This window comes from Solea solea, chromosome 14 (assembly GCF_958295425.1).
Source record: "Solea solea chromosome 14, fSolSol10.1, whole genome shotgun sequence".
Classification (NCBI taxonomy): Eukaryota; Metazoa; Chordata; class Actinopteri; order Pleuronectiformes; family Soleidae; genus Solea; species Solea solea.
In genome coordinates, this window is record NC_081147.1 from 13,435,235 (window position 1) to 13,463,219 (window position 27,985).

General features: G+C 42.3%; 1 protein-coding gene across 3 annotated transcripts in view; it reads right to left on the reverse strand.

Annotated features, from left to right (window-relative positions):
* gria3b (glutamate receptor, ionotropic, AMPA 3b) overlaps positions 1-17,665 on the reverse strand; it is an 80,180-nt gene extending 62,515 nt beyond the window's left edge. For 2 of the 3 annotated variants that reach the window (XM_058650449.1, XM_058650448.1), the window contains exons 1-2: positions 17,408-17,664; positions 16,774-16,932 (exon numbers count right to left, since the gene is read on the reverse strand). In XM_058650449.1, the coding sequence (XP_058506432.1) occupies positions 16,774-16,932; positions 17,408-17,486 (238 nt within the window). In that variant the 5' untranslated portion in view covers positions 17,487-17,664. Of the gene's footprint in view, positions 1-16,773; positions 16,933-17,407 lie in introns of all 3 variants that reach the window. The other variant, XM_058650450.1, reaches the window with a different exon arrangement.
* Positions 17,666-27,985: the final 10,320 nt, after the last annotated feature.

Consider the following 27,985-nt stretch of genomic DNA (forward strand, 5'->3'; position numbering starts at 1 on the left):
CATACTAATGAATTTCTGTCTACATAAAACACTGGCCCACACTGCACCCGAGTGTTTTCAGACGGAGGTTCAAGGAATGACTCAGTATTAAAATGTCACCGGAAATCTGCTCAGTAAGCAGAAATAACAGAATTAAAGGCTGACAAATCACATCTGAATTATGTGACATGAATCACGGGTGAGGATTATGTGCAACCCAACGATTGTGTGCACATCATTGCATACAGTCATTTTGCACAGTTTTTTAGAGGTGGGTAAATGAACAGGGTTATAATATACAAGAGCACGGAGAGATTGCTACATAACGATGTGTTTAATGAAGCTGTGTTCCACCTATTAGGATTTAAAAAAAACAAACATGTAATGTTTGTTATACACTCAGTGTTAATGCTGAATGAAATACTATTTTCTTTTTTCATTCTCATTCAAACACAGCTCATATAACACTGAAATCAGGGTGATCTAGTTGTGAATCACATATTACATGTTGCAACTGAAATGAGATTCGATTAGAATAAATACAATTAGAGTGGACTTTATCGACCCCACACTGGGGAAATATACTTAACTAATGAAACAATTAGCTAAAATTACTACAACACAGCACTGAGTCCTATCCATTGGTCTGAAGTGAACGTGGCATTAATAACCTACAGAATATTAAAAATATCTGACACGGCTGCAAATGGAGCTGTGAAGATGAAGAAATGACGCAAGGGCCAGAGCTGAGGACAGACGTGGCCCCACAAACACTTGCTTCTCCATCACTGGATGTCATTAAATATTCCTCTTTCCTCTTGTTTCTCCTCTGCAGCCCCTCACCCATCAGCTCCTTCTCCTCTCCACCTGCCATTTTGATGATACAGACTTGTACCTGCGAGAGGCTGGTGAGGAATCCTCGAGGGAGTCGATGACTCTCAACTCCGTCTCCCTCTGACAGATCCTTTCGCCCCCGAGGTCTTACCATCTATTGCCTCTGTTTGGCCACCGTGCGACAGACAGAGCTGAGAGCACTTTGCAGGTCAAACAGACCATCATGTCACTGAGGACTTGAACATGCGCCGCTCTCCTTATTGTCATGGAAATGCCCTTTGTTTGACAAACAAAAGTCATTATGCAGAGCAAAAGAGCAGAGGGTGTGAACAAGAATGCCGTGGAAGTGTTCAATACAGCAGCCATTGCGGAAGTTCAGATAACAGTGTTGTGATGTCGGCCAAGAGACCGGACGGTTTGCTGAATAATTCAGGGGAAATCAGTTTGACAGGACTCGACCAATACATGCGCAAATCTTACTTTGCATGCCCGCCGGTCTGCTGCATACCATCTCCTTGACACATGTAATTAAGGACTATCTATGCAAGCTGATAACAGACTTAAAACCCTTGGCCTTTGCTTCACCTCGAGAGCCGGGCCACGGAATCCCAGCCCATCACGTTGAACAAATAACAAACCTCTTCCACCGCAGGCGCGTACAGTCCACCATTTGCTGCAATGCAGAGGTGAGAAGAGCGCCATAGAACGTGACTTATCCTCACAAAGATTCCCTCACCTTCAAAAAAATATGGGGGAACGCTGCTGCTAATCACTGACCATTTGAGTATGGCTGTATGCATTTTTTAAGGGGGATTCAGCAGAGTATGAAACATGTAAGGCTTATGATATTCTGTAATTGGATTTCCCAGAAAGCCGGTGACAAAGTCCCTCACACACCACTAATCCTCCCAATCAGCACTGCAGGCCTAAATCATGCTTCCCTCTGCAGAGGATGGGAAGCCAAATGAAGCATGAAGTGAAAGGAACAATGCAGGGATTGCAAAATAAAGATGAGTGTGTGGATTGTGCCACGACTGCATGAGGAGAACCAGCCACATAGAGCGGGGGGGGGGGGGGGGGGGGGGTAACATGTCCCAGCACTCACGACCCCAACATGCCCACGATCTCTGTGCTGGGAGTGGGATGATTTCGAGAGGGCAGAACTGAGGGAGACGTGTGGGGAGTTCAGCATGTCAGACCACAACAGCAAACCGTCAGACTGCAGCTGTCAGAAGTGCTCACAGCAAACTAAACAGATTAGCTTTGCTGAATCGCAGGGAACGGTTCACTTGAGGACTCTGTGACAGATACATTTCAGAAATGAAGGAATCAAGAAAACACAGCTCCATCAAAAAGATCATTATTATTATTATAATTTTTTTTTTTTTAAATGCTTTTAGAGGATTTGCCTTGAGTATAGGAGAGCTGACTTCACCAGGGTAAAGATTTGTGGCGAGATTTCAGGTATAGAGTGCTCCACTTGACTGACTTGTTTTGAATCCAATTCTACCCAGCAGGGGAAATAACTGGCAGCTGAAAACCTCCCCTTTTCGTGTTCTTATTTGGATCCTTGGGATAAGGGGGTGTAAATAAATAAGTCAAAAAAAAACTTTTCTGGATGTCTGCTAGGCGCATGTATTTTTCTATCAATGTCAAAAAATATGGGAGTGCACTCTCCTCAATACTGCGTATCAATTCGATGTGCTCTTCAGTCATGTTTGCTAAACTAGTTTGCATTGTGTCATTTCCTCTCCCCCTCACACACAGCAAGAAGTCTGGAAATTTCCATATTGCAGTTAGAGTGCAAGCCACCGGAGTTTAATGCTTCTTGACTGGTCGTTTCTGTCCTTTAGGGCAATTTGCGATCTCTGCGCCTCATGTACGACTTCTGCACACGTGCAAAGACAAGAGAGCGCCACACGAAGACACCAAGAGGAGGAGAATACCTGCCACTCTCACGAGGTCTGCTCCCTACATGCGTACACTAACCCTTTTGCCCTCAATATTATTAATCAAATTACAATTCATATCCTACAGTGGGCAACACCAAACAAGACATTCGCACTGTTGTTGGAGAAGCCTGATTACAGGACTGAATATTACAACAAGTCAATGACGACAGGAAATGGGACGAGTTATTTAACCTTGAAGAGATCACTTTAAGAATTGCCTCTCCTTTTCAGCCTCAATCCAGATCTGGTTAAGTATGTAGAGCCCAGCACCAGTTTTCATCTTATTAGTGCCCTCGCTGAGACAGTGCTCCGTCCCTGCATGATAATGCTCAAGGTAGCTGAGAGCAAGAAGAGAGAGAGGGAGAGATGGAAAACATAGGGCTATGACTGTGAGTGAGCCGTGACCCTATATATTCCAGGGGATGTCATACAGCCCCTTCAAATATTACTACTTACTAATATTACTTTTCTAAAGCGAATTTCTCTCCAAAGAACAATAAAAGGTTTTCACCAAAGAGCTTCACTTAATGCCACTTCACGTCAGAAGACGAAGAAGAAGGAAAAGAGGAGAGCACAAAGTTTTTCTTGCATTAGATGAAAAGATAAAAGAAGTGCTCCACTCTATTTTCAATTGACCTTTAATTGTCAGCACACACGCCTATAATGTAGAGTGGTGGCACTAGAGTTTTTAAAATACCCGTCACAACAAACTGAAATCTAATGTTTTATTTGTTGTGTATAGATTACTGCCATGGTATTCAGTTTCATTTGTGTAAAAGTTACTCAGAATAATCCACAGACCAGACTATTGGCAGTCAATGCTGAATTATTATTATTATTATTATTATTATTATTATTATTTTTTTTTCAAATAAATAGCCCACATAAAATGGTTTACTAGATTAAATTACATGTCCATGGCTCTGGTCAATGGATGAAAATGAGGCAGAGCACACAACACCATCTCTAAACAGGGGTTCAAGAACAATAAGAACCACATTTAGACAATCAAATACAAGCCATTAGGGGTGCGACACAAGATCCTGCATGATCAAACTATTACAGGATATCTCCTCCAGTACCAATTTGTCTTGCTATGTTTAGTTAAAAATTATTTTTCCCCTCCCTTATCTGCTGATCCACAGCATTTCGGGTAACGTGGGAAGTGTATGGACCCCAGGCAAGATTTTGGCCTGCAAACTAGATTTATCCGGCCCGTCACGTGAAGTGTCGGAGCAAGGGGAGTCTGTCTGATATGCTGAGACATAAAATGAGATGATGCTCACGGTCTGTGGAGAGCTACATAAAGCTATTGCAAAGACAGACAAAAAAAAAGAAAACAATATGTTGCCCAATCCTGCTGTAGTTGATACAGTTATAATGTCTGGAGAGAAGCCAGTCAATTGAGTTTAGGCCAAAACCTTTTACAATGCTACAGTGCTGGTCATTATGTTTTATTAAAGAATACTTTTCATGTTTACTTAAAGTCAGAGTTAAAGGAATACTTCACCTATTTGCATTTAGCTCTGTATTACTAGAATAGGGCTAGTATTTTTGAAAAGTTGTGCTTTCCAACCTCAGTTTCCCCTGAGTTGAGAAATATCTTCATTCTTGTCATTGTTACATGCACACCTTTCACCCTACGAGTGGGTCTAAAAAGTGCAGAATTAGCGTTGCAGTTTCAAGCCTCGGACCAAGTGTCGTCTTGATCTCATGAGCCCAATCTTGTGCTCATCTTGCCACTACTCCAACAAGTCATACAAGCTTTTATGATGAATAAATAAATAAATAAATGTGTATTGCGCCTGTAATGTTGAAAATAATGACCCAAAAAGCATGACTGCTACAAAACTGCAACAGGAAACTTCACAACTCCCCTGTATGCCAGCTAATAACAGTATGTCCTATGGGGCATGCTTTACTGCTATGTGCTACAGCCTATGCTTTACTCTGGGAAAAGGCCCTCAAATTGGGAGTGAAATGTTCACAGACTTTTCACAAACGTCAGCCGCATGACGCCAATTGCTTTACTTAGGTTTAAAAAGCTTACTTAGCTTTGAAATGCATAGCATACCCAAAGTCTATCCACTTACAGTTTAGGAACGGGACTCGTTCATTACAGTCGGAGTGGAAGTGGGAGCACAGCAATTGTGACTTCTCTGTGCCCTTGACATATCACAGAAAGAGATGTGACTAAGTGCAACTGTCCCTTTAGTAGAGGTGGGTGATATGAGGAAATTAGATTGTGAAGGATTAGAGCACGTTGACGATCTGCCAAGGCGGAGAGATCGTAGTGCCGCCTACAGGACATCAGTTTCTTTGAGAGAAATGGCGATCAACCAAACACGGCAAGTTTGGTTGATTTGAGCCTAGCAGGAAGCCATGGCTGAAAATGAAAAGAAAATGGAGGAGTTGGTCCCTGAATTAACTTCAATTACATTATATGGAGCAAGCAGGGATGCTGATAGGTGCACGTACGTTAAAATCTAAAAGGACACTTTCTTTGTGACTCTCGTCTCTGTCCCGATGCACACACACACACACACACACACACATTCATACAAACATGACTGTCGCAGTAAGGACTGTACAAAACATGCACTAACTCTGCTTTACAGCACCCGTTAGTGTGTCGTACTGTAATAATGTTTTTCCATTTATTGTGCGCACAAGATAAAAAAGAAAAAAAACTTTCTGGGAAGTTAAGTTCTCGTTTGTTCTGTCACTGGAGATTTTTTCCCTTTGATTTTTTCTTGTGTGTGTGTGTGTGTGTGTAACAGGTGTTCAGGGTTCTGTCTATTTAAAAATGCAATGTATGGTTTCATTCATCTCCCTGCTCTTTTTTCACTCAATCAAACACACACACACACTACGCACGCTCTACCAACATCAAACAGGAGTTTAACAACACAATTTCTCAAAGAAAGAATCAATTATTTTGGGGGTACAAGCCCAACAGTTTAGACGGCAAAGAGCTGAGTTTCATTTTCCCTTCACCACACATCATGTATGTTTTATTTTAATGGTAAGTTAATGTGAACGTGGACACAATGCCGCACTTGGCCACTTTCCATTTCACAGCCGTCGGCCTGGTGTTGAACGTGTTCAGCTAGATCGCCCAAAAACACATGCACAGACAACATTTAGCTCTCGTCAGTTCAGCCTAGCAGGTAGTAGAGATAAAGGGAAAGGCACTGTATCTAACGGCAGTCGAGTTCACGTCACACACACATGCACACAGAAGAAGGGCATGCAGAAACTCCGTGCCACTCTCTTCCACGACTCCCCTTCTCTCATAAACATAGCTAAGCCACTGAAATCTTCCAAGTCCTTTGTCATCATATTCTGGCGGTTTCAGGCTGCAAAGGGCACCAGCATCTGAGAGAAGCTTTCTATTGAGGCCTTTCAAATGGAATCACTCCAAAACGGCCTTTTCATTCTGCAGCTGCGATGGATTAGCTCTGTCATGGGTCCAGATGAGGTTTGCCTTCCTGATCTGCACAACACACCGTGGAAAAGAAAACCATGCCACTGAGATAAAGAAGGCAGGGAAATAGAATTAAGGGACAGGAACTGTGCCAGTGGCCAGCCAATGGTTCGATGATAGAACACTTCAATATTTCATCGCACAGTCATGCATGGACACACAAACATTAACAGCAGCATGGGAGCAACCACCCACAGGTCTTACGTAGCCATGTGTGAAATGGCAAGAGCCACACAACAGCATTCTCCGAATTAACCATTGGAGGGAGAAACAGAGGAGGAGCACGGTTGAGTAAGCACATCGTGTTCACTTAATTCTCACTCATGGGGATAGTGAGCACTATGGACAGGGGAACCACGGTAGGAAGCATGTAAAGTGAGACCACGCCACTGTGTTATATTTCAATTGATTTCTCTTTTACACCAATAAAAACATCTTGGAACACTTTTGAAAATGAAAGGACAACAAATCAAAGAAGCCTGGAGCTTTATTGTTGCCCACAACCAAACTCATTATAGGCATGCATCACTACAGTGCCCACAGGCAACGAATTTGGGCAAAATCTCTATCTAAATGCAAAGGGGCCGAGCCATAACTGCACTTTCAGTGGAACATACACTTTGCAGCGAAATAAGATTTGGCACACTTTATGGCTAAGATTTCATACCAACTTCTTTCACATCTAAGTCCAGTGTGTTATGATCCGACTATAGCACTTGAATATATCAAATGCCGTATTCACATTAAAAATTTGGAAAGCTTAGAAAATGATAAGAACACTTACCTCCATATAATTTCACATTTACTGTAAACTGGGATTGCTCTCCTCAGATGACTGAGGCCCTTTAAGTTTAACTTTTTTCTCTCAGTGGCGTACTTCAGTACTTCTGGGGACACTTCAGCTTCCCATAGCAGCCACAGAGTGGACACTCATCACTATCGTGTTGCTGTCTGAGGTAAAACCACTGCACTAAATATCTGCGACAGATGCAGGCAGCAACGGACCAGAACACGGAGGGAGTCAGAGGAGGACAGGCTCAGGAAAACACTCATTTCCAACAACACAAATGTGTGCCACTACACCACATTCACAAATTCAGTATATTCAAGCGTGTATGAGTATTGTACCTGTCGTCTCTGGTGTTACAGACCTTTTGACTCACTCTTTAACTGATTTGACATTTGCTGCAACCAACCAAATCATTCCCAGCACGTATTACTTCTGGCCATTCGATAATCGGCTCTTGATGGCCTTCATGCAGGTTTCATGCTTTCACTGACTGGGGATAAACAACATGTGTTACGGTGACAACAAAACTGAAGCGATTTAAGTGGACCTAGTTTTGGTTTTTGGGGCATGCCGCAAGATAGTTTCAGTGTCACGAGCGGTTCAACAGATCCAACATGTCATCAGCCGACCGTGCTCCGACATCGCTGAGGTCTTCACTCTCCAACTGCAATCACAGTTGACGTAAATTGTCAATAAATGTGCCCTGTCCCCAGAGGTGTTGCCATGCATTATGCTTTCGTTATAAGTTGTGGCAAGACATGTCTTATTTGCATCTCTGCATCACTGCACGGAATATGCTAATCTCTTCTTTTTCCTCCTCCTCTCCTTCGGTCTGTATGCTAGACTGCCCATACACTAGTTTCACAAGGTTATGATGCTTCAGTGGCCTGGCGACTGTGAACTGTCACAAGCAATCAATTATGATGGAGCCCTTGTTTCTGCACAGACATGAAGCGTTGGCAGGGCCCTGCGTCAGCGACTGCCTCTTTTGAAGCGGGCCAGAAACGTGCGGATCAGTCTGCTCAGACGGCAGACGGAGCGATGGAACCTGGAAGCCCCTTTGCACTGTGATCCAGTATTTACTATTTGGAAGAGTACATCGTGACACTCCCTGCTGGTGTTTTGTATTCATCACAACACTATATGTCCTCTTCTTTTTTTTTCAGTCCTCTGCAAAATAAATCATATAAACCAAACCAAAACAATAACAGCTGATAATTCAGTCCAAATTAGACAGGAAATATGTGCCAATGAATGCTTTACTCGTAGATAATCGAAGGCTCAGAAGTGTTTCCTTTCACAAGCCCTGTGACCTTGGTTAGGACAATGTAGTCAGTAGCGTCTATTGAGGGAGATACAGAGGTTCTTCTTTCATTTGGACCCAGTGTAGACACACCGATGCTGCAACGTCCGCTGAGGCATGATGTGCTATTTCAGCTGAAGTAGAGGATTACTGATTCAGTGATTATGGCTATTGTAGAGGAGAGAAGTGAATGGCCAATAGTCAGCTGAGTGTGACAGCAATGGCTGCAGGGACATAGCTATGATGGGCTTTGTGCGAGAAATTATATATATATATATATATATATATATATATATATATATACAGTATATATATATATATATACACACACATATATATATATGAAGAGAGAGATGAGAAAGACAGAGGAAGGGTAGAAGAAGTAAAGCTGACTGCAATGTCAGAGATCTTTACAGGCGAGTTTCCTTTCTTCGTCTTTGCCGCCTCCATCTTTGCCTTTTCACAGCCAGTGCGTGAGGACAAACACGTTGAAAAGAAGAATAATCTGTGCTCGCCTTGAGAGATTTTGCTCACTGACAAACCCGAATGGAAAGCAGCCCATTACATGACGCTGGGCTGCTGGCACACATGTCCCTGACGCACCTGAGATGAATAGTTCACAATATCAGCTTGGCCGCCGCTTCATTTCACTGAGAATCCACCACATGCACAGGGTTTTTCCCTTATCATAATCAGTTTTTTTCCTTCTTGCACAACAGCAAATATGTTAAGTGCTCCACCAAGACGTTGTGTGTACCTCTGCATATACGCGTTTGCCACTGCTTTATATATAGTCAGCCAGCTCTTTTTATTCATCACAATGCAATGCTGATATCATCTTCAATAAGGGAACACATACTTAGCCTGTCACTGTTGACTTATAGCTCAGAGACCACCCTATTATTTGAGCAGTGATAAACAGATGTGTGGAGCATATAAGGGCTAGATGGGCTGTCATATTACATCATGTCTGCTGAAGGAAGAAAACAAAAAAATCTAAGCCTTGCATTCATGGCTTTTCTCATAAAGCTCGCGTCTGTGTCTCACAAATTGTCCTTAAATGTATTCTACTTAATAATTATGGGGCACATCCGCGTTTTTACAACTCAGCCGCGGCATGGGTTGTTTTTACAGATGTGGGCATTTTATCGTCGACCAAACTCTATCAAAATGTTAAAGGTTTATGAGCAATCCCATATGTCCACCGATACAGTCCAGAATTACCACGGTATGAATTATTATTAAATCGTTTTATTAATAAGAAAAAAAAAAAAAGAAGCTGAGTCATCATTTACACATCACTATGAATTGTCGGGTGATGATATCCTCAGGTTGCCATGACAGTCCGTCCATAATGATTTCGCCTCAGTCCCATCTCTCACTTGTAATTTATCACATTTGCCCCAGAAAATTGAGCAAATAGATAAAAGAAATCAATAGAGAAGCCAGATAGCCCAACATACCCCCACAGTGGCTCTGAACACACCACAAATGATGGGTTACTGTCTGCATAAAGATTTTTTTAAGGTAGTGTGTATCCATGGTTTGATTTACTGAGCATCCGTATGAGAAATCTCTCCCTTCACTATGTGTTTTTTCTGTTTTTCTTTTTTTATATTCCGTAGCCGTTGAAATGGCCAAGTGCCCAATGTTTGTGAAAGATATATGGAGATTTGGAGAAACAACAGCAGCGAGGGTGGAAAGCTGTTGTTTTATCAAACAACATCTGCCAGCATCATTGATTCCAAGACAAATAACACTCTGACAGCAACACTTCTCCTCAGGTTGGGTTTAAAAGGATCTTTTGATATTCTGATTAAAAATTCATTGGGTTGAGTCTGCCTTGGGAGTGTGTTTTCAATTCTGAATCTCATTATAACTTCACCAATATCCCTGAGAATAAATAATAATAATAATAATGATAATAACAAACAAATAAGGTCAGATTCATTTTCCCTTAAGCGGTTTGCCCTTTGGATTTGGTCCAGCTTTTAACTTGTTTGCTGTATGAGACGGCTTTAACCTCATGAGACCACAGCAAACAATGCCTGTCGTGCTGTAATGTAGCAACACTTGCAGTATCAGTCAATGTTAGTTGTAGTTGAAGTGTTCAGTATCGGTATTGGTGCAACGCTGGTCAGATTATTGAAAAAAAGAAAAAACACGAGTTCAATACAATCCATAACTATTTTCACATCAATGCTTCACTATAAGCACAGACTGTGAAAACGTGGGATGTTTATTTCTTCTTTCTCGAAGCAGCAGCAGAATATTTGTTACAGCTGAAACTAGGTTGTAAATGCATCAGCACAAAATGTGTTGTCAACAGCTCGGTAAATTTCAAGATGTAAAAACAACTCTTTTGGACTGATATCCGTATCGGTTTGTGATATTGTTACTGGTATCAGACCAAAACAAAGGCATTGTTCAAAAGGCATTAAACCATTCCCTGGCATACTCAAATCTCAGCCAGATCATTCAGGATCGATGCTCCATGTCATGTGAGCTGTGCTGTCAGCCCCCCCCCCCCCCCCTGCTGTTGTTGGCCCCTCTCCCCTCTCAGAGACCTGCAGCTCCCGCAGCGTGTAACCTCAGCCAGAGCTGTTACTGTAACACTCATCTGCCAGAGGTTCACGCGCAGCCACCTCAGTCTTCCTCTGGAGACAAACTGGCTTGCTGGCCCTCAAAAATCCCACCACGGTGTTACTGTTCGGAGGCTCTGAGTGTTTTGTGCCGTCATGGTGCTTACCCAATAACATGATACACTCCTGGCTGGCCTATCTTTCAAAAAAAGATATCTTCGGAAAATGACATTAGCGATTTTCTGCACATGAGACGCAGGGATGGGTTAGTTGATATTTTCACCATGATGTTTACTTAGGGATGAATGATGAATGGTGTCACAGGAGCTCTTAGCAGTGAAATTCAGTCGCTGTCACATGTGAGGAGGGAGATGGAATGTGTTCGTCTGTGAATGTGTGACTGCACATGCCTGTGTCTCTGTGTGGCTCTGTGCATATGTGAACACATGAGCATGTGCATCCATACACAAACCTCCATCTGTGACTCCAGCACAGCTGGACGATAAAGGCATGTCCCAGTCCAACCCCCATAGCCTGAAGATGAAGTCTCTCCCTCTCTCTCTCCCTCTCTCTCTCTCTCTTTGGCACACACACACTCACACAAACATTATTTAATCAAATGTGTTTTCCTCTTGCTTTCTATCTCTGTCCACCCACCACTTTGTTCCCCTTCTCTTCTCTCCCCAAGCGCCCTGTTCCATGTTTCGCTGGTCACACCTTTCAAGCTGAGTTACATCCTTGTGAGGACAGTAAGTGTGGCACTACCCCGCCATCACCTGAGGAGCTTCTCTCGATCATAGCCGGCCTCTGACAGGACATGCGAGGCGAAAACACGTCTCCCTGTTGCCGTGTTTACCGGCCATTCACACAAACGCGATAATACATGTGAAGTTTGCACAAGGGCTTGTTTTTCCATCGTCACAACATATGGCATTTGCCACATATGCTCAGTCAGAGAGTAGGCCGCCAGTGGAAAGAGACTCCGGTGTTTTTTGGGCAACATTTGTAAAGCTAGAATTGCCTGAGAAAGAGTGTGAAGGTCACTGAAGAAGTGGCTTCTAAGAATGTGTCGTGTCTGGACAAATAGTTGACTAATTATTGAGTGTTCGTGATGATAAGTGGGTCAAAATTTAAAAAATAAAGCTGATATTTTTCACATTTATGCTACTAAGCAGACCACTGGCTATTAGAAGTATGCTGATGAAGCTGCAGTAGTTTTAATGCCTTTTGATATTTATGAAATGACTCCAAAAATGTTTGTTTCTCTCCAATAACGGCAACAGTTGTATTTGCAATGGAAAGTCTTACAAAAAGGGTAACAACAACTATATTTTTTCTAAATTGTTGAAAGAAATATCGCATTAGAGGTTCTTTTATCTTTGTTTGAAGATGACAGCGTAGATTAACTTCATATTGTCAGTGAAATAGCACTGTAGCATTGTAACTGGGCTACTGGAAGACTGCTGGCATGTCACAGCAGGAAAAGCACAGATGTAATAATGATCATCATAATTGCTGAGGCTACATTAAATGCACACGACCTGCGTCTTTGTTTCAAGACGCACGCATTTTGCCATGGTGTTGCCTGCCGTCGTCACACTGAAAACAGAGAAGTCTGAAAATCTGTGTTTTATTTTGAAAACTCCGGGGCTGTGTTTCAGTCCAGACGGGCAGGAAACTGAGATCTTTGACAGATAACGACACATTTACCCACACTCACTTCTTAAGTGGTTCTCATTGACCACAACTTGACAGTCAGCAGTGAATAAAAAAAAAAAAGCTCCGCGAACACAAAACCATTTTGAGGAGTGTCACAATGAACGTGGCGCTAAAAAGCTTTTAGAGGAAAAACTGCTTTTCTTTGAACGAGTCGAACAATTAATCCCGCCCTCGTCTATGCCGTAACGTCATGTGACTCAATCTATCTTTGCTTAACACAAAACACTGAAAACAAAAAGGAAACTGGCTTGACTTTGACTATAATTCAACAATTATAAAACTAAAGAAAGACAAGAGTTTGCTGTTGTTCCAGCTGAGCACTATACACAGAAAGTGGTACTAATGTTCTGATTCATACCTTTGTAGAAAGCACAATGAGTGTTTCCCAGAACGTTGGGTTCTTTCCTTCATCTGCCCTCTATTTACAATGAGACACACTGATCCTCCCAGTCGCTCTGCTTTTCTCTGTTTGCCTCTCTTCTTTCTCAACAAATGTAATTCCATACTCTTGCTACAAGGCCGTTTTCGAATATAGTATCTAAGTGCAGTAGGAGAAGGTGGTTGAAGGTGCAGCCAAAGAAGCATCTGCTTATGCCAGGGGTTTAAGGACCTGAAGGATTCAATAAAAGAGGGGGTAGGCACATGTAAAAAGGCTGGCAGAGAGGACACAGACCATTAGCCTAATGACAGAATGAGAAATGAGGAACAGGGAGACGAGATTCAAAAGCCAAGCTTTGCAGAATCTGCCTTTATAAAAAAAAAATCAAGGCCAGTAATCTAATAAATAGCATTGAACAGAGAGGTGGAGGCAGGGCAGCGGGGGGTGCTTTTTGCCTCAGGTGAAGGAAACAGAAGAGGAAGAGTAAACAGAAGAAAAAAGGGAAGAAGGTGGTGTCATTACGTGAGGAACATTAACGCTGCCCGCTCTGCTTTGTTCGGACCAGTACCATTTACTTTGAACTACTCCTCCGTGAGTGAACCCCACTCCCAGCTTCAACCGCCATTATCGGCCCAGTACTGGTAATTACACATTTCAAAAAAATTCTGATGTCACTTCAAAGCAACAACAAAGTACAAAGCCAAGCCTCAAGGATTAGTGAAGCCACACATTGTTTTGCTGCTGGTCACTAATTCAATTAATAGCATAAGGCTTCTCAACCACCTTGAAAGAAATGATTCTGACGGCCGCCTGTGCCTTAATTATACATTAAACCTATGAAAATGAAGATAAACCCTAGCGAGTCTCATTTGAATGTCCTGTATGCCACAGTGTCTCCTTTCTCTGCCTCCATTATAAGACTTTAAAGTACATGTAAAGCAATACAAAAAAATATCTCCTTGGACTCATTCACCCCACAGGACAATTTGAGACAGCTTGCCAAATTTGAATGATTAAAAACTGCTGCTAAATGTTTAAAAACAAATTTGAAATGATGTAAATTTCAGCAACATTCTCCAGTCTGAAACACTAGGGCATGTCCACTGAACACACAGACACACAAATATATATACATACAATTCAGAGGGGATTAGAGCAGGCGAACATATTTGTGTAGAATATAAATGTAAATGCTCCAGCATCAAAAACCTCCTTCAACAAACATGTAGGGAAGGTGATGTTATCCTACGTTGGTCCCGACTACACCAGCAGAAGTCTTACTTCTGCTCTTTTTCTGCATGTTTTTGCATCCACATGCTCGTGACTCTGCCATGACATTTCAGCTAGCAGGCAAAGCAAAGGGAGCAGTGTAAGAGCAGGTGCAGTTACTCACGAGTGAACAGGTAAAGCTCGCTGAGGGTTGTTTTTTTATATCACGACAGCTTTTTAGAAGGAGTTCTGCTAACTATGGTACCGGTGCGTCATCGAGCAATATTATTTCAACACTGGCGAGTCACGGTCTTCACTCCACAGTTGTAATGAGCATTTACAACGTGTGAAGAGGAGAATCTCTGGACTTGCTTCACACGCACTTACAAGGGGGAGTGATGTACATGATGAATCAGAGGAGAGGACTCGGTCCCAGAGTAAAGCGAGAACGCACACCAAGCCAAAAACATCAGCTGCATGAAAGGAGGAGTCCAGACCCAAAGAGTATAATACAAACAGCTGTCACTTCAACGACCCTTCCAGGTCTAAGGCAGCCACATCTCATCTCAATCAAACCAATGAGGCTTGCCTCAAAATAGCTCCACTCCCCAAACCGGCACAAGTGCCAATCCCCCGTTTCACATTGTCCAATCACAAATATGTGATGCTGTTGCTCTCAAAGGTCTGAGTCATCTACACAGGCTATTGATGACAAAGGGAATCCGCATGTCCACTAAATAACTGTGACAGCTTACAGGACAAACATCGGCGCTGGAAAAATATGAAGCGCTGAACGCAGGAGGTCCTCACTTACAAGAGGCAGAGCCTTAGTGGCCTCAGCAGATAAATGATATTTAATAGCCACCATCTCGACATTGGAGACAATTTGAGGTGCTTGTGGAGGATTGTGAGCTCGGCGTGAGCTTGTGCCGTCTGCCACAGGGTATCACCTTAAAAAAAGTCTCAGATTATGCATCCTACAAATCAGATTTTAAAATAATACTCCATCCTAGACTGCTTTTAAAGCTCTGAAGTAACTGATTATTTACCAAACTGTTCTATATTCACGTAGAGGACCTGTTATGTAATTGGTTTGATTCTTCTCTGGGTGTAATGCTGCAGGTTAAGAACTGGGTCGATCATTCATATGCACCAGACATTTGACAAATTCCCCTCCTCCTTTAACATCGTTAAATTGCCCATTTTCTCTAAGCACCGATTTCTTTGCATCATTAAAGGTTTAATAGTTTTCTTGTCTCGGAACTTCAATGCAGTCCTGAGACAGTGCTCTTGACGGAGATGCTGAGACTTGGCAGAAAGAAACAAGAAACGGGGCCATGGCTCCCACAGGAGCCCCTTCCTCTCACTAAAGCTCTCTCTGCCCCTGAATTTAATTAGATTCTAATATCAAGCCTTTTTCTCGTATGGTTCCCTTCCTCCTCAACATGCGTGAAATTGCACAGGACTATATCTATTATTTATTCTCTCTCTCTCATTTGCTTATTGTTTCTTGAGGATACCTTCGTTAGCGCTCCTGCAGCTCTGCTTCTTGTGATATGACGCTCTGCTTCAACTCGCTCACTGCTCAGACCCACCTCCTCTGCAGGTCTAAGCCTTACTCATTTGCTGGCATTGGTTAGAGAGCTATGGATTCCCCCCACTACCCCCCCCCCTCCCCTCCCCTTTCACCCAATGACAGCATTGTGAGGTGCTATGAGGGCTGGGTGCTAATGAGCTGACTCTGCAATGCTGGGGGGGAGATGCTTGGTAACATAGGGGGGAGTCAGAGGAGGGAGCAGGCAGGGATGCTCTGGCACATGGAGTCAGAGGGGCCATTATGACCATGCCACACAGGGGTTGGACAGACTGGACCAGTCACACAGAGCTATGTGGCTCCAGCGTCGACCATTCAGCCAAACTGAAGCCATCATTTATGATGACATCCCAGGATGGCAATCTCAACTCTATTTCGTCCACTCGGTTTCTGCTGATTTCCAGAAACGGCTGCCAAATGTGAGTGCAGAGAGAGGACGTTAGCTCAGCTACAAAACAGCGACGTGCACCACTTGCAGCGTGCAATCTATGCAACATATATATAGGACATGGAAAAATCTAAATACTATACTATACTCATTTGTATCCTGAGTGAATCATATGTGGTGTTAAACTCCTTCAGTGCAGAGTCCTTCATACAAGCTTCGTATAATAGTCTTCTTGAGACCAGCATTTGTCTAAGGAACCCATTTTCTCACGTGCATTTGTGAAAACATCACGTCAGGACAGACAGAAACAGTGAATATTCCACGGTAACACTGTGCGACGCATTAGATCAACTCTGTTCGTAAATGTTTGCATAATTCCCACTGAGACTTGATGAGCCAGAGTGAAGTGAAGTGAGGTGAACTTGCAGGCTGCCTCCCCCGGACTGAGCTGAGGCGCCTATATGAGCACAGACCATAATATGAGTTTGACATGAATAATTCTGCCCAGGACAGAAGTGCTGGGGATCTGGACAGGACTGAAATAGAAGCACACTTACACGCATGGGTGACTGAAAAGCTGTTGGACGACTCCAGGTTGTCGACGTTGTAGTTGAGGTGGAAAGGCTTTTCAGTGGTGTTTTGGTTGGTGTTGTAGAGTTGGACAGCGAACCTGAACGCGCTGTGCTCCTGCACCGTGGACCGCATGAACAGCCCCCCTTGATGAAGGGAAAAAAAAAAACAATCAAGATCAGACAACGCGCTCACGTTCGCTTCCATGCGGTTAAGTCTAGTGTCGGATCGTGAGTACATGTTATTCAGTGGGAGAATCAGACACATACGCGTCCCACAGCGATTCAAGATTGTTCCCATCATGCATTTTGACAATCGCGCCTGTCAGTAACTCTTCAGGTCGAACTGATCGCCTCCTGTCCTCCTTATCCCATCACTCCATTTATTTTCACATGCGACACATGCAGCTTTTATCTACTTTTCATCATCCAGCGGCTTTAGGCTTGGAGCATAATCAAGTTACAGGCTCGAGGACTGCGCAGAGCTCCGCGCACTCATCAGCACATCTTCCCGATGCAAAATTGCAATGTTGCATTTGATTCCTTCCTACACACACACACATACACTAACACACACTTACACACAAAGCCATCTACAGCCCTTTACAACAAACACACTTACCGATATTAATCTGATTAGGGAATCCTGCGAATGATCTGTCACAGAGCCACAGGAGAAACAGAACCACACGCTGTGCCATTTTCTCCGACCTATCTGTTCAACTCCTCAAAAGCGTCTGTCTGAGCAGATTCATATGTTCGGGATGAACGCCGGGCAAAATGGAAATCCAGTGGATAGATGATGGTCGCTCACAGCGCACCAATTAGGTTCATTGAGGTGCAGCCCAGCTGCAGAGATTTTTTTTTTGCAACTAAGAAAGAGAGAGAGAGAGCGAGAGCGAGAGAGGGACGGAGGGAGGGAGGGAGGGGGAGGGCCGGGGAAGACTAATCTAAACTCCTATTGGAGCAGTCGCTGTGCGGGCCAGTGTTGGTCAAACTTGATCTGACATTACATTAAAAAAAAAAAAGAAAAGAAAGAAACCAAGCCCGCCAGATTATGACAATATGGCACACGTGACAAGTACTTGTCATTATTAGTCCTCACTGCTGGTTCGGTCAACACAGAAACCACTGCAGTCTCAGGTGGACAGTAGCACGTGAATAACCCGCATGTCCACTTCCAGCTGCTGCGGAATTCTCCACGGCTAGAACCCGTGCGAAAGGAAGTGTGTGTCTCTGCAAGCCATGGGTCCTTCCTCACTCATTCTGTCTCGTTGATCCACTTTCAAAGTGGAAGTGACGGAAAGTTTAAAAAAAAAACAAAAAAACATGCACACACACTCGCACAATGCCAAAGCAAGAGCAGGGAAAGAAAGAGTCAAAAGAGCTGTCTATGGTGCTGAAAATCCCCACGAAAAAAACTGTAGTGCATTGGTGCATTGCATTTTCTATCTACTTCACCTGAAATGACAAGGATATTGAAATGTCAAGCGTCATTTGTGTTATAGTTTAAATAGCATAAAGTGTACAATAATTTTTTTTTTTCAAAAGTCTGAGAATAAGCCTTTATAAAGGCTGGCATCTATGACTCAACAGCAGCTTGAATGGACAAACTATCCAGAGTGTGCTTTTAACACTCTGAAGCAGATGCTTTCTACACAAACAAAGACATAAAGGACATCCTAACACGCTTCAGAAAGGAAGGAGTATACTACATTCGTAATAATATGCAGCCTCACCATGAGATGTCACTAATTACTTCACACTGGACCATTGATGTTATAAGATAGGGATTCTATTTCACAAAAATCTGCACCTCCACATTCGTCTCAGTCTTTAATGGGGCATCTATCATTCATATGATTCTGCCTAAGAGCGAACAATTAAGGGATTACTGGTCCATTCATCACCCTGAGCAAAGCCTTTGAAATTGAGTTTTAATTGCACTGCAAATGGTTGAGGCATTGGTAACGCAATTTACTGAATTGCCTTAACATATAGGAAAACTGCTTCATCAGCTTTAAATGTCCCAGCATTAGGAGGCATGTGTGACTCCCTCAAACCTGATCTTAGACGATATTGAGTAAATGGCAACTGCGAGGTTCAGGTTTTGTGCAGCTGATCATGAGCTACAGTGGAATTATAGTCAATTCAGTTTGAGCTGAGTTCTATGTAAACAGGAAGGTGAATATGGATTTAGATTTGTGTCAATGTCATCAAACAACAACAAATGAACCCCAGGATCAAAATTCACAAATTGCAAATAAATATTGATCGATTGAATCATCATACATTTGAAAACATACTTGTTTGCAATGATTGGAATTTCCCTTGCTCCAACTCTTTTGTGTTTGTGCTCCCTGGTTTTTTGTTTGTGATTGTGACCATGGGCGGGCCTTAGGGAGCTGCCTCCTGATTGGCTACTGAGTTCTGAAGCAATAGTAAGCAATAGTTCCAGAGGGGAGTCACTGCCCCTCTGGAACTTGTTTGTAATATCGCAAAGATAATCTGACAAACATTAGATACTTACGATTATTATAAGTACTTGTATACTATATATATAAGTACTAGACGTGGGAAACTCCAAAACTCAGTAGCCAATCAGCAGGCAGCTTAATAAGGCCCGCCCATGGACAGAATCACAAACAATTCTGATCGTTACAAACAAAAAGAGTATTTTTCAAACTAATCAAATACAATAATTTTGAATGATTCAATCGATTGCAATTTGTGTATTTTGTGCATTTCATTTTTGTTTGCTTTCAAGTGTTAACATTACAAATCTAATTCCATGGGTGAACAGGTAAACACTTGACTCATAAAAACTATTCTAAACTAACCATGCAAAGTTTTACGTTGACGAGTTTGAATAACATCAGCATAATCGCAGGGATCATGTGTCTGAAGGTGTGCCGTTTATCAATTGTGTCAATAAAGTGAAATGACGTGGAATGAGCTGGTCATCAGAGGGAGAGAGAGAGAGATTTCCTGTGCAAACAGGGTCAAAGTTGATCTCTGTTCCCACATCTCTCCAGGCCTCTGGGGATGAATCTGGAATGACATCACATTGATTCTGTGGTCTCCACAGCCTCTGTGTCAAAGTCGTGGGATGTCAGCTGCTTGACCTTAATGGCTGAAGTCATAATGACCAGTGTCAAACTGCTGACCTGCTGACTTCTGACTCGGCTATCTCTACAAACTCACGTCACCACTGAATCTGAGGTGTGGGAATAAGAGGCCACCTGTGCTGCAGTGATACTGTGATGTTGTGCAAAATAATTAACTGAAGAATACCAAAGGAGCCATTTAATAGGTCATTTACTGTGCACGCTGGCTCTCAATGTGAACCCGACTAATCATGGATCATTTCAAACAGATCTCATGAAGGAAAAAAAAAAACATTATTTGCTAAAAGGGGAGCCGAATTATTGAGATAAGGCCTAGATATAATTGATATTAAATGGCAATGATTGTGCTTCATTATTTCCAATTTAGAGAAGTTGGCCATGCCGCATTATACCCTATCCTAAGTCTCTGCTGGAATTCAATTTTGTCTGAAAATTCACACAAATAAAAGGAATTATATGATATGCCCTTTTGGATTCGAGAACATTCACAGGAGTGTAACTCCAGCAGGCAAAATAAAAAGACTGAAAAATAGATGAAAAGATGTTGCTTTTTATCTCATGATGATGGGGATGATTCACAGGATGTAGCTCAGAGCAGTGCAAGCTTCACCAGCAAGAATAATTCATTTGTCCCCCCCCCCCATCCCCCCGCCTCTCCCACCTAACGCAACCCGATAAGATCTTCATCTTTGACAATACGTGAGCAAATATTTTAGGTTTAAACAATAGAACATTTATTTTATTTTATTTTTTTAAATCCCCTTCACTGTCTCTATGGGAATCAAGGGACCAAGAGTGTATTTATTTTTTTAAAATGGGATATTTATCATGATGATGAGATCATTCTCACATTTTAACAATGATAAAAACCTATTGTCATGATAATCTGCTCTCCACAGGTGTAATCTGATTGTCTGGTGGCAACCTCTATGACTATGATTTAAGCCCAACCTACAATGTTTTTTCCAGGCTTCAACTGATACAGCGTAGTTAATTACATTATAATACGTTAATATACATTCACGTTAACATATGTATTAATGTTGATATTATTATGTTAAAGGCGACATAGACCGGAAGCTCCAATTAACGCTGCGTTTGTGTGTGTATCTGCGTCATTACCTCGTTTATGAAACCCTAAAGTTTCAGAACAAACAGTTCAGTCACTGCTGAGAAAATAGTGTTGTATTGTTTTCCTGGGCTCTGCGAAGCGGATCGGCACTTCCCTATGCTGATGATGTCATCAGAATCCCTCACCACTCCTCTCACCCCCGTAGCGCCTCCTGGTGCGGCACTAGTCTGGGCACATCCGGTTGCGTACATTCAACCGCAGAAGAAGAAGAACTACTCTCGTTGTAGCTGCTGAGATGCAGAGCATCCACCGTGCCAGAGGGGGAGCTGTGTATCTGAGAGTTGGCCTATCTATTACGTCACTTCCAGGTACCTGGCCAATCACAGGACAGTGGGAAAGCTCTCGTTGGCTGGCCAATCACAACACAGTCCACGTTCTGGGGGTGGGATTTTGGTCTGAAACAGCGCGGCTGACGAGAGCGTCAGTGAGGAGATATTTTGATCGGCTCGTTTGCAGCAATTAGGAGGTTTTTAACGATGAAAACAAGTTAATATATGTAAGTAGACCTCCATAACTAACATATATGTGCTTTACCAGCATTCTATGTCACCTTTAACATGTCAACATGAACAGGATTAACATGTGAAGCTTGCTTACTTATAAGCCTTCAGAACAAAAAGAGTGTGCCATTGCAGTCTAATAACAGATAATAATCCGGAATGTGACCTGTGGTTTGTTACCAGTGACACTTGGTCCTGTTAGCGGACACTGTTTACATTCTGGGAATGAGGTCACTGGTGGGCACATAACAAAAAAAAAAGATGAAGATATTTCTCGACTCAGTAGAAACTGAGGTTGGGAAGCACAATTTTTCAAAAATACTCGCCCTATTCTAGTAATACAAAGCTAAATGCAAATCGGTGACGTACTTTTTTGTCTGGGTATCTGTGTGAATTTGGGTTGAGATGTGCAGGAAATGCTTTGAACCTCTACAGGCACTAAAGCCTCCTGGTGGAGTCAGGTGAAAAGAAGCAGCTGGTGACACCGTGCGCAAAGGAGAAAGCACATGGCTGTCTTCACCCTCCCCAGGTGGACAGTGGGGGTTTACACAGTGGGTTCCATGGCCCATGTGGTTTTGGCATTTATGAATGGCAGAAAAGGAGGGTAAATGCCAAAACATAAACCAAAAAACTGAAGCTGCAACTGGCCAAAAGGTTCAGCATAATTCCCATGAACAAGAGAAAACGAAACACGACACTAACCAATCCGGGCCCCCGTCACACTGTTGTGACAAGATTTAACTTAGCTCAGTGTGACACATCTGGTCAAACTCAGAGGTTTGGCATCCAGGGACTTGCAGATACAGAACCAGGTGTTTGGAGAAACTCTCGAATGTGGTCCACATTACCTCAGAGCTTTAATCAGAAAAGTGGCATTGCATCAAGGCCACATTGATTTAAATCAATGATGATGACACAAACTTAGATTAAAGACTCGTCCTCAGCGAAAATGTTTTTAAGGAGAACATTTCAGAGAGAAAATTGCTTTTCATGGAAAAAAAAAAAGACATTAAACAGTTTGTAAAATTCAATATTTCTTTTACTCGCGATGTGTGAATGGAACTGGTCACATCGCATTGCGTTTTCTTTGCTCACATCTGACTCGACTCACCTTTCAAATCTGCCTTTTTCCTACCATTTAGTGCAGTGCCTCACATCAATCCTACCCTGCTGAGGAACTAAATTGAGTAATCATAGAAATGGCTTCCTCTGGTGAAAGATACATAATGAGAGGGGTGAATTAGTATTGTAGGAAGGATGCAGTTAAACAAGCATTATGCAGCTCAAACTCAATGATATTTGAGTAGCTATTCCAAGAACCCATCATTCTTGGCCAGATGTTGGAGGCTGATAAGAGACTCTACTCTCAAGGAGCTCTTCTTTATTCTGTCAGTGCCTCTTGCCATGAAAGAGACTGTTGGAAGGCAGTGGCCTAAGGAGACACAGAAGCAATTGCCATTATAGAGAGTCACACAGATGTTTTTTTTTTGTTTTTTTTAAAAAAAGGAAAAGCTAGAAACAAATCTAGGTGAATAAAACATCCTAGCACGACAACATGGAAATCACATTTGGTTAACAAAGTGTAAATAAAAAGAATCTCCAGTGGGATACATCTCTGTGTACATCAAGAAGTAGAACATTCTCATGGAAAAGATGTTTGGGGGATTCGTTGTTAAGTCTCATGAGGAAAATAAAAAGCACCATGTAGCAAAAGACGAATAACCTGACACAGTTCAAGGGATGAGGGGGGAATAAAAATAAATTTCACTGTTTGAATGCCATTGCGTGCTGCGTCACAAACCCATCATGCACTTTGGCTGCCCAGAAAACAGTCTTTGGCCTGAGTGTGACAGAGGCAGTGTTATCAGCTGCACAGGCTGACACATTTCACTCTCTCGCCTCAGGCTTTGCACAGTCACAACCAATGCGACCCCAGCAGCCAGCACAGCGTGACAGGCAGACATCTTCACCACATGATGTTTGAACTGCGTGGAACAGAGCGCCTGTACGCCGATGTTTACCGCCCCATTATAAACAAACATTATGTACAGAGCAAACATAGTTAACATACGCATCTATACATGTGTACACTTGGTAAACCCTACACGATGAGTGCAGACATGGGATTTGGCGACAGGTTGATGGCACAATCTGTCAGCAGACAATTTATTGACAGCAGTGTGACAAACAATTATCACTGGAGCCATTAAAACAACATAAAATATCACCTTTCTTTTTTTTATATCACCTTTCTTACTTATTCAAACGTGGATTCTTACATTTATTTTGTTATAGTCGTTCATTCATTCATCTTCTATCGCTTTATCCTCCACATGAGGGTCGTGGGGGGGGGCGCTGGTGCCAATCCCAGCTGACATAGGGCGAAAGGCAAGGTACACCGTCCATCACAGGTCCACATAGAGACAAAAATAGCATTTAATTTAGAGTCCAGTTGCCATGTTTTTGGACTGTGGGAGGAAACCGGAGAAAACCCACACACCCACATGGAGAGAACATGCAAACTCCATGCAGAAAGGCCCTTGATCCAACCAGGTCATGAACCTGCAAAGTCAAGAGTGCTAATACCAACCGTGTGGCCCCTATTTTGTCATAGTATGATTTTGCTTTTATATTTTAAGGTCAGCAATAAAAACATAATGAATCACCTGGAGTTAAGAGAATAAAAGCTGCAAATCTTAGATTTCATAAGAGAGTCTGATCTTCCACTTTTTCTTATCCTTTTTACAACATAATGTTGTGGCGCAGCAAAGGCAAATAAATAAATAGGCACAAACCAACACAGCGTTGCTGTGACTCAGCTTAGATTTCAGCGAGCCAGTCATTTTACGCCACTGAAAGGGAGTGACAGGGGTCTAATGGCGAAGGCAAGTTATAGGGAGCAAGAAAAAAACAAAAAAGAAGAAAGAAAGAAATGAAATGCAGCCAAGAAAAATGCTGAAAACAATCCCACAGCAGCAGCAGCAGCAGCAGCAGCAGCAGCAGCACAGTAACAACAACAGCAGGCTGTTATTTTCCCATCCCCCCTGGTCTCTCCGTTGCCATATTCCAGTAACAGGAGATGGGTGTTGCTCACTGCATGCGTGCCTAATTGAGAGGAAAACAAACTGGTTGCTATAGATAATGGGAAAGGTGAGGTAAAATACCATTAATAGCCTGTGATCCTTTTCAAATAATTACCAGCAGTGGTGTCCCAGCCATGGGTGTTAAGATAAACCTGCGAATACAAAGAGAAATCAATCTTACTAACTTCTAGTGTATGATGGATGTTCTTTGAGTAAATGCCACAGTTTGAGGTGCTTCAATAACTGGGTTACAAAAGGTTTTTATGTCAGATGAACGGCAAACATGACGAGCAGCCACTAAACGCGCATCAATCCCGGTAAATAGCGATGACCAGCGCGTTAGAAACACAAGTATAATATTTATCTTTGTATAACAGGCATGCAAGTCTTCAGGCACATTTAGTACACGGCATTAACCTAATGGCACTCTCTTTCAGAGTTGCATTAAAGCAGCATTCAAGGTCATATTATAGGAGGAGAAGACGAGACCAACAGCATATGATGAATGATAAACATACTGTAGTCAGTCTGCTATACTTCTTAATAAGACCTCGCCGCAGTTATAATGGAAGTGAACGAAGTAGTGAACAGTATGACTATTGCATGTCATTAATGGATCAAAGAATCAGGAGGTCAGGAGCCACTGGATGTATTTTTTTAAGTGTACTTGTATCCATGCTAACGTGTGTGTGTGTGTGTGTGTGTGGATGCACCAGCTTGTTTTTTTCCTTCCTTGTGTCCTATTTGCCTTATACCGCAACACAACCCAGCAAGTCTCAACTGCAACATCTCTCATGTATGATACTTGACAAGGCCAGGACCAGGCAGCTTGTCTGCACACGAATGAGAATGATGCACTTTTTCCAAATACAAATCACCCTGGAGATATCACCTTGGAATATTAAGTCTAATGTAAAATTTCGTACATTTTTGACGTATATTTGCATATTCTCATGTGGCGTGCTGTCAGCGGCATCAGCGGGTGGTGCAGGAAGAGGCTTCAGTGTTTGTGCAGTACGGCATAAAACTACCGCTATAATTATATTATGACATCAGCAAGGCCACAGTGCGGCCCATAAACATCACCTGTGGAATACAAGGCCTTCAAAACACACTTGATGCCAGGGTGAGAGCCAATTCAGAACGGTTTCCATTAACAGTGATTCATCATATGAGATAAATCCGCATGAAACACAGAAAAAAAGATGTTACATCCTAACAACAAATACTGTAAATGGAAATTTACATGAATCCATTGGAACATGGTTGCATTTACTATACACTTGTGAACAAAAAGGAGACATAAAAATGTCCTTGGGGTAAATATACAGCAAGATGTCCTCATAACACATGACACGCTGCAACGTATCGCCTTTCGGTCTCAAACTGTCCTGCTGAGTGGATTTCTGCCGGGGCAGATGTCTCACTCTCACTCACTCTGTGACACATCATATTGACCACTTACCTCCTTTTGAGAGTTGTGTGTCACTATGTGTGTGCACGCGTGTGTGTGTGTGTGTCCTACAAAATGTCGACGTGTATGTAAAAAAAAAAAAAAATCTGTAGAGAATGTATAAATTCAACATTTCCCACTTTTTTTACGCAGAAAAGTAAAGTATAACATTTCTTTTTCTGGCTGGAAAATAATATAGCCTTACATTTTTAAGAGTGCTTTGTAACTATGAAGATTGTATGCGAGGAATAAATCAGGTGGATAAAAACAAAGTGGTGAGGTGGTGACGATACTTTCACAAACAAAACTAAAAAAATAACTTGCCACACAAATTTTAAAGCGCAAATACTATCAGTATAGCGTCATGCCATGGCAGGTTTATGCAGTCTTTTCCCCTCTACTGTGAACCGCACAAGGGCTGCCTCATACATACGCTGCGTGAATTATATATTAAGTCGAGCTGCAGATGCACAGGAGTGCATTATTTACCGATGCCAGCAGAGGAAACACAGATGCTCCACTCTAGATGTCTAGAACCTACAGCATACACCTGGCAGATGGAGGGGTTATTCTATAAGTACTTCCAAGTGTTCACGAAGATTAAGGATGCCTCTTGCTGTTTAACTGATATCAACAGAGCTGTCATGCATAGTATGAATGATAGTGGGCTTTTTTTTTTTTTGTCTTTTTCAATTAAAAAGAAAATGGGGTTATAATTTGGAGCTACAGCGTTACATTTGAATCGTAACACCAGATACGACGCCTGTGCTTTGTGACATTTCATTGACGACATCGCACACGTCGCTTTTCCCCCGAACACCACATTCCTCTTAGAGTCATTAAATTTTCACAGGTCTTGTGTTTAAATTCTGGGGGTAAAGTGCGCCCGATGTGTCATCCGCGTGATCTGACTCGCTGTGACAGAAGCCTTTATTGCTCGGCACACATTTGCTCCACGTGTACAGTACGTGTGTCCCCCCCGCAAAATAGCGCTGTATAATCTCCATTTGTTTCGACCAGTGGTGGACCCATGGTTACACCGGCAATACCGCAGCTCATTCATGTGACATGAAAGCAGATGATGACTAAAGACAGCTCAAGTGGTGACAACAAAGGCAGGGAAGAGCCCGAGAAGATAGAATTGGATTGATCCGCCTTGGAACAAACAAATTGCCCTGTCACCGTGGAGAATAGTGATCTTTTATCATATATTTCCCATCAAGGAAACCGCCGACTTTTGTTTAACGTTATGCATAAATTACACACCCTATGGAGTACGAGTAAATATGAGAAATTTAAACAATAATGAATAAGTGGCTGTAATGTAAGCCCACAGACGAGTCAGTCAAGCTCAGTAGGAGTTTAGCTTTAAAAGTGGTTTCCAGGAACACATCTGAACTGTAACAAATTGCTCTGAGCTGTGGGATTCATCACTGTCAGACCTTTTTTTTTTTCATAGGTCACGACGAGTCGCCTAAAACAAGGATTTCTCTGAAAATATGGCACACTTATTTTAAAACCACCTGACATTTAAAAAGGTTAAGCTCTCTGGAAAGGGCAAGCTAATTAAATAATTTCCTCTCAAAGAGAAACGATATCAGCTAATCACTGTGGAGACAGATCTTACAAATATTAGATCATCATTTAGAAGCACTTTGGAGGAAGCAGTGGCAGCTTGTCAGACTGACAAATACCAAATGTTCTTTTTTTTCTTTTTGCAGTTTAACTGTTGTTATTGAAACAACATCCAATTTCCACTCTAAGCCTTGAATGAAGCATTACACGGAGCCTTCCAGTTTTAGAAAATGTGAAGCATAATAATCAGCAGTCACTGGTTCTTTGCTGGTTGCAAAAAAAAAGAAGCTGCGTTTTATTGGAAGTCTATTGGAAAATGAGCCTATTTC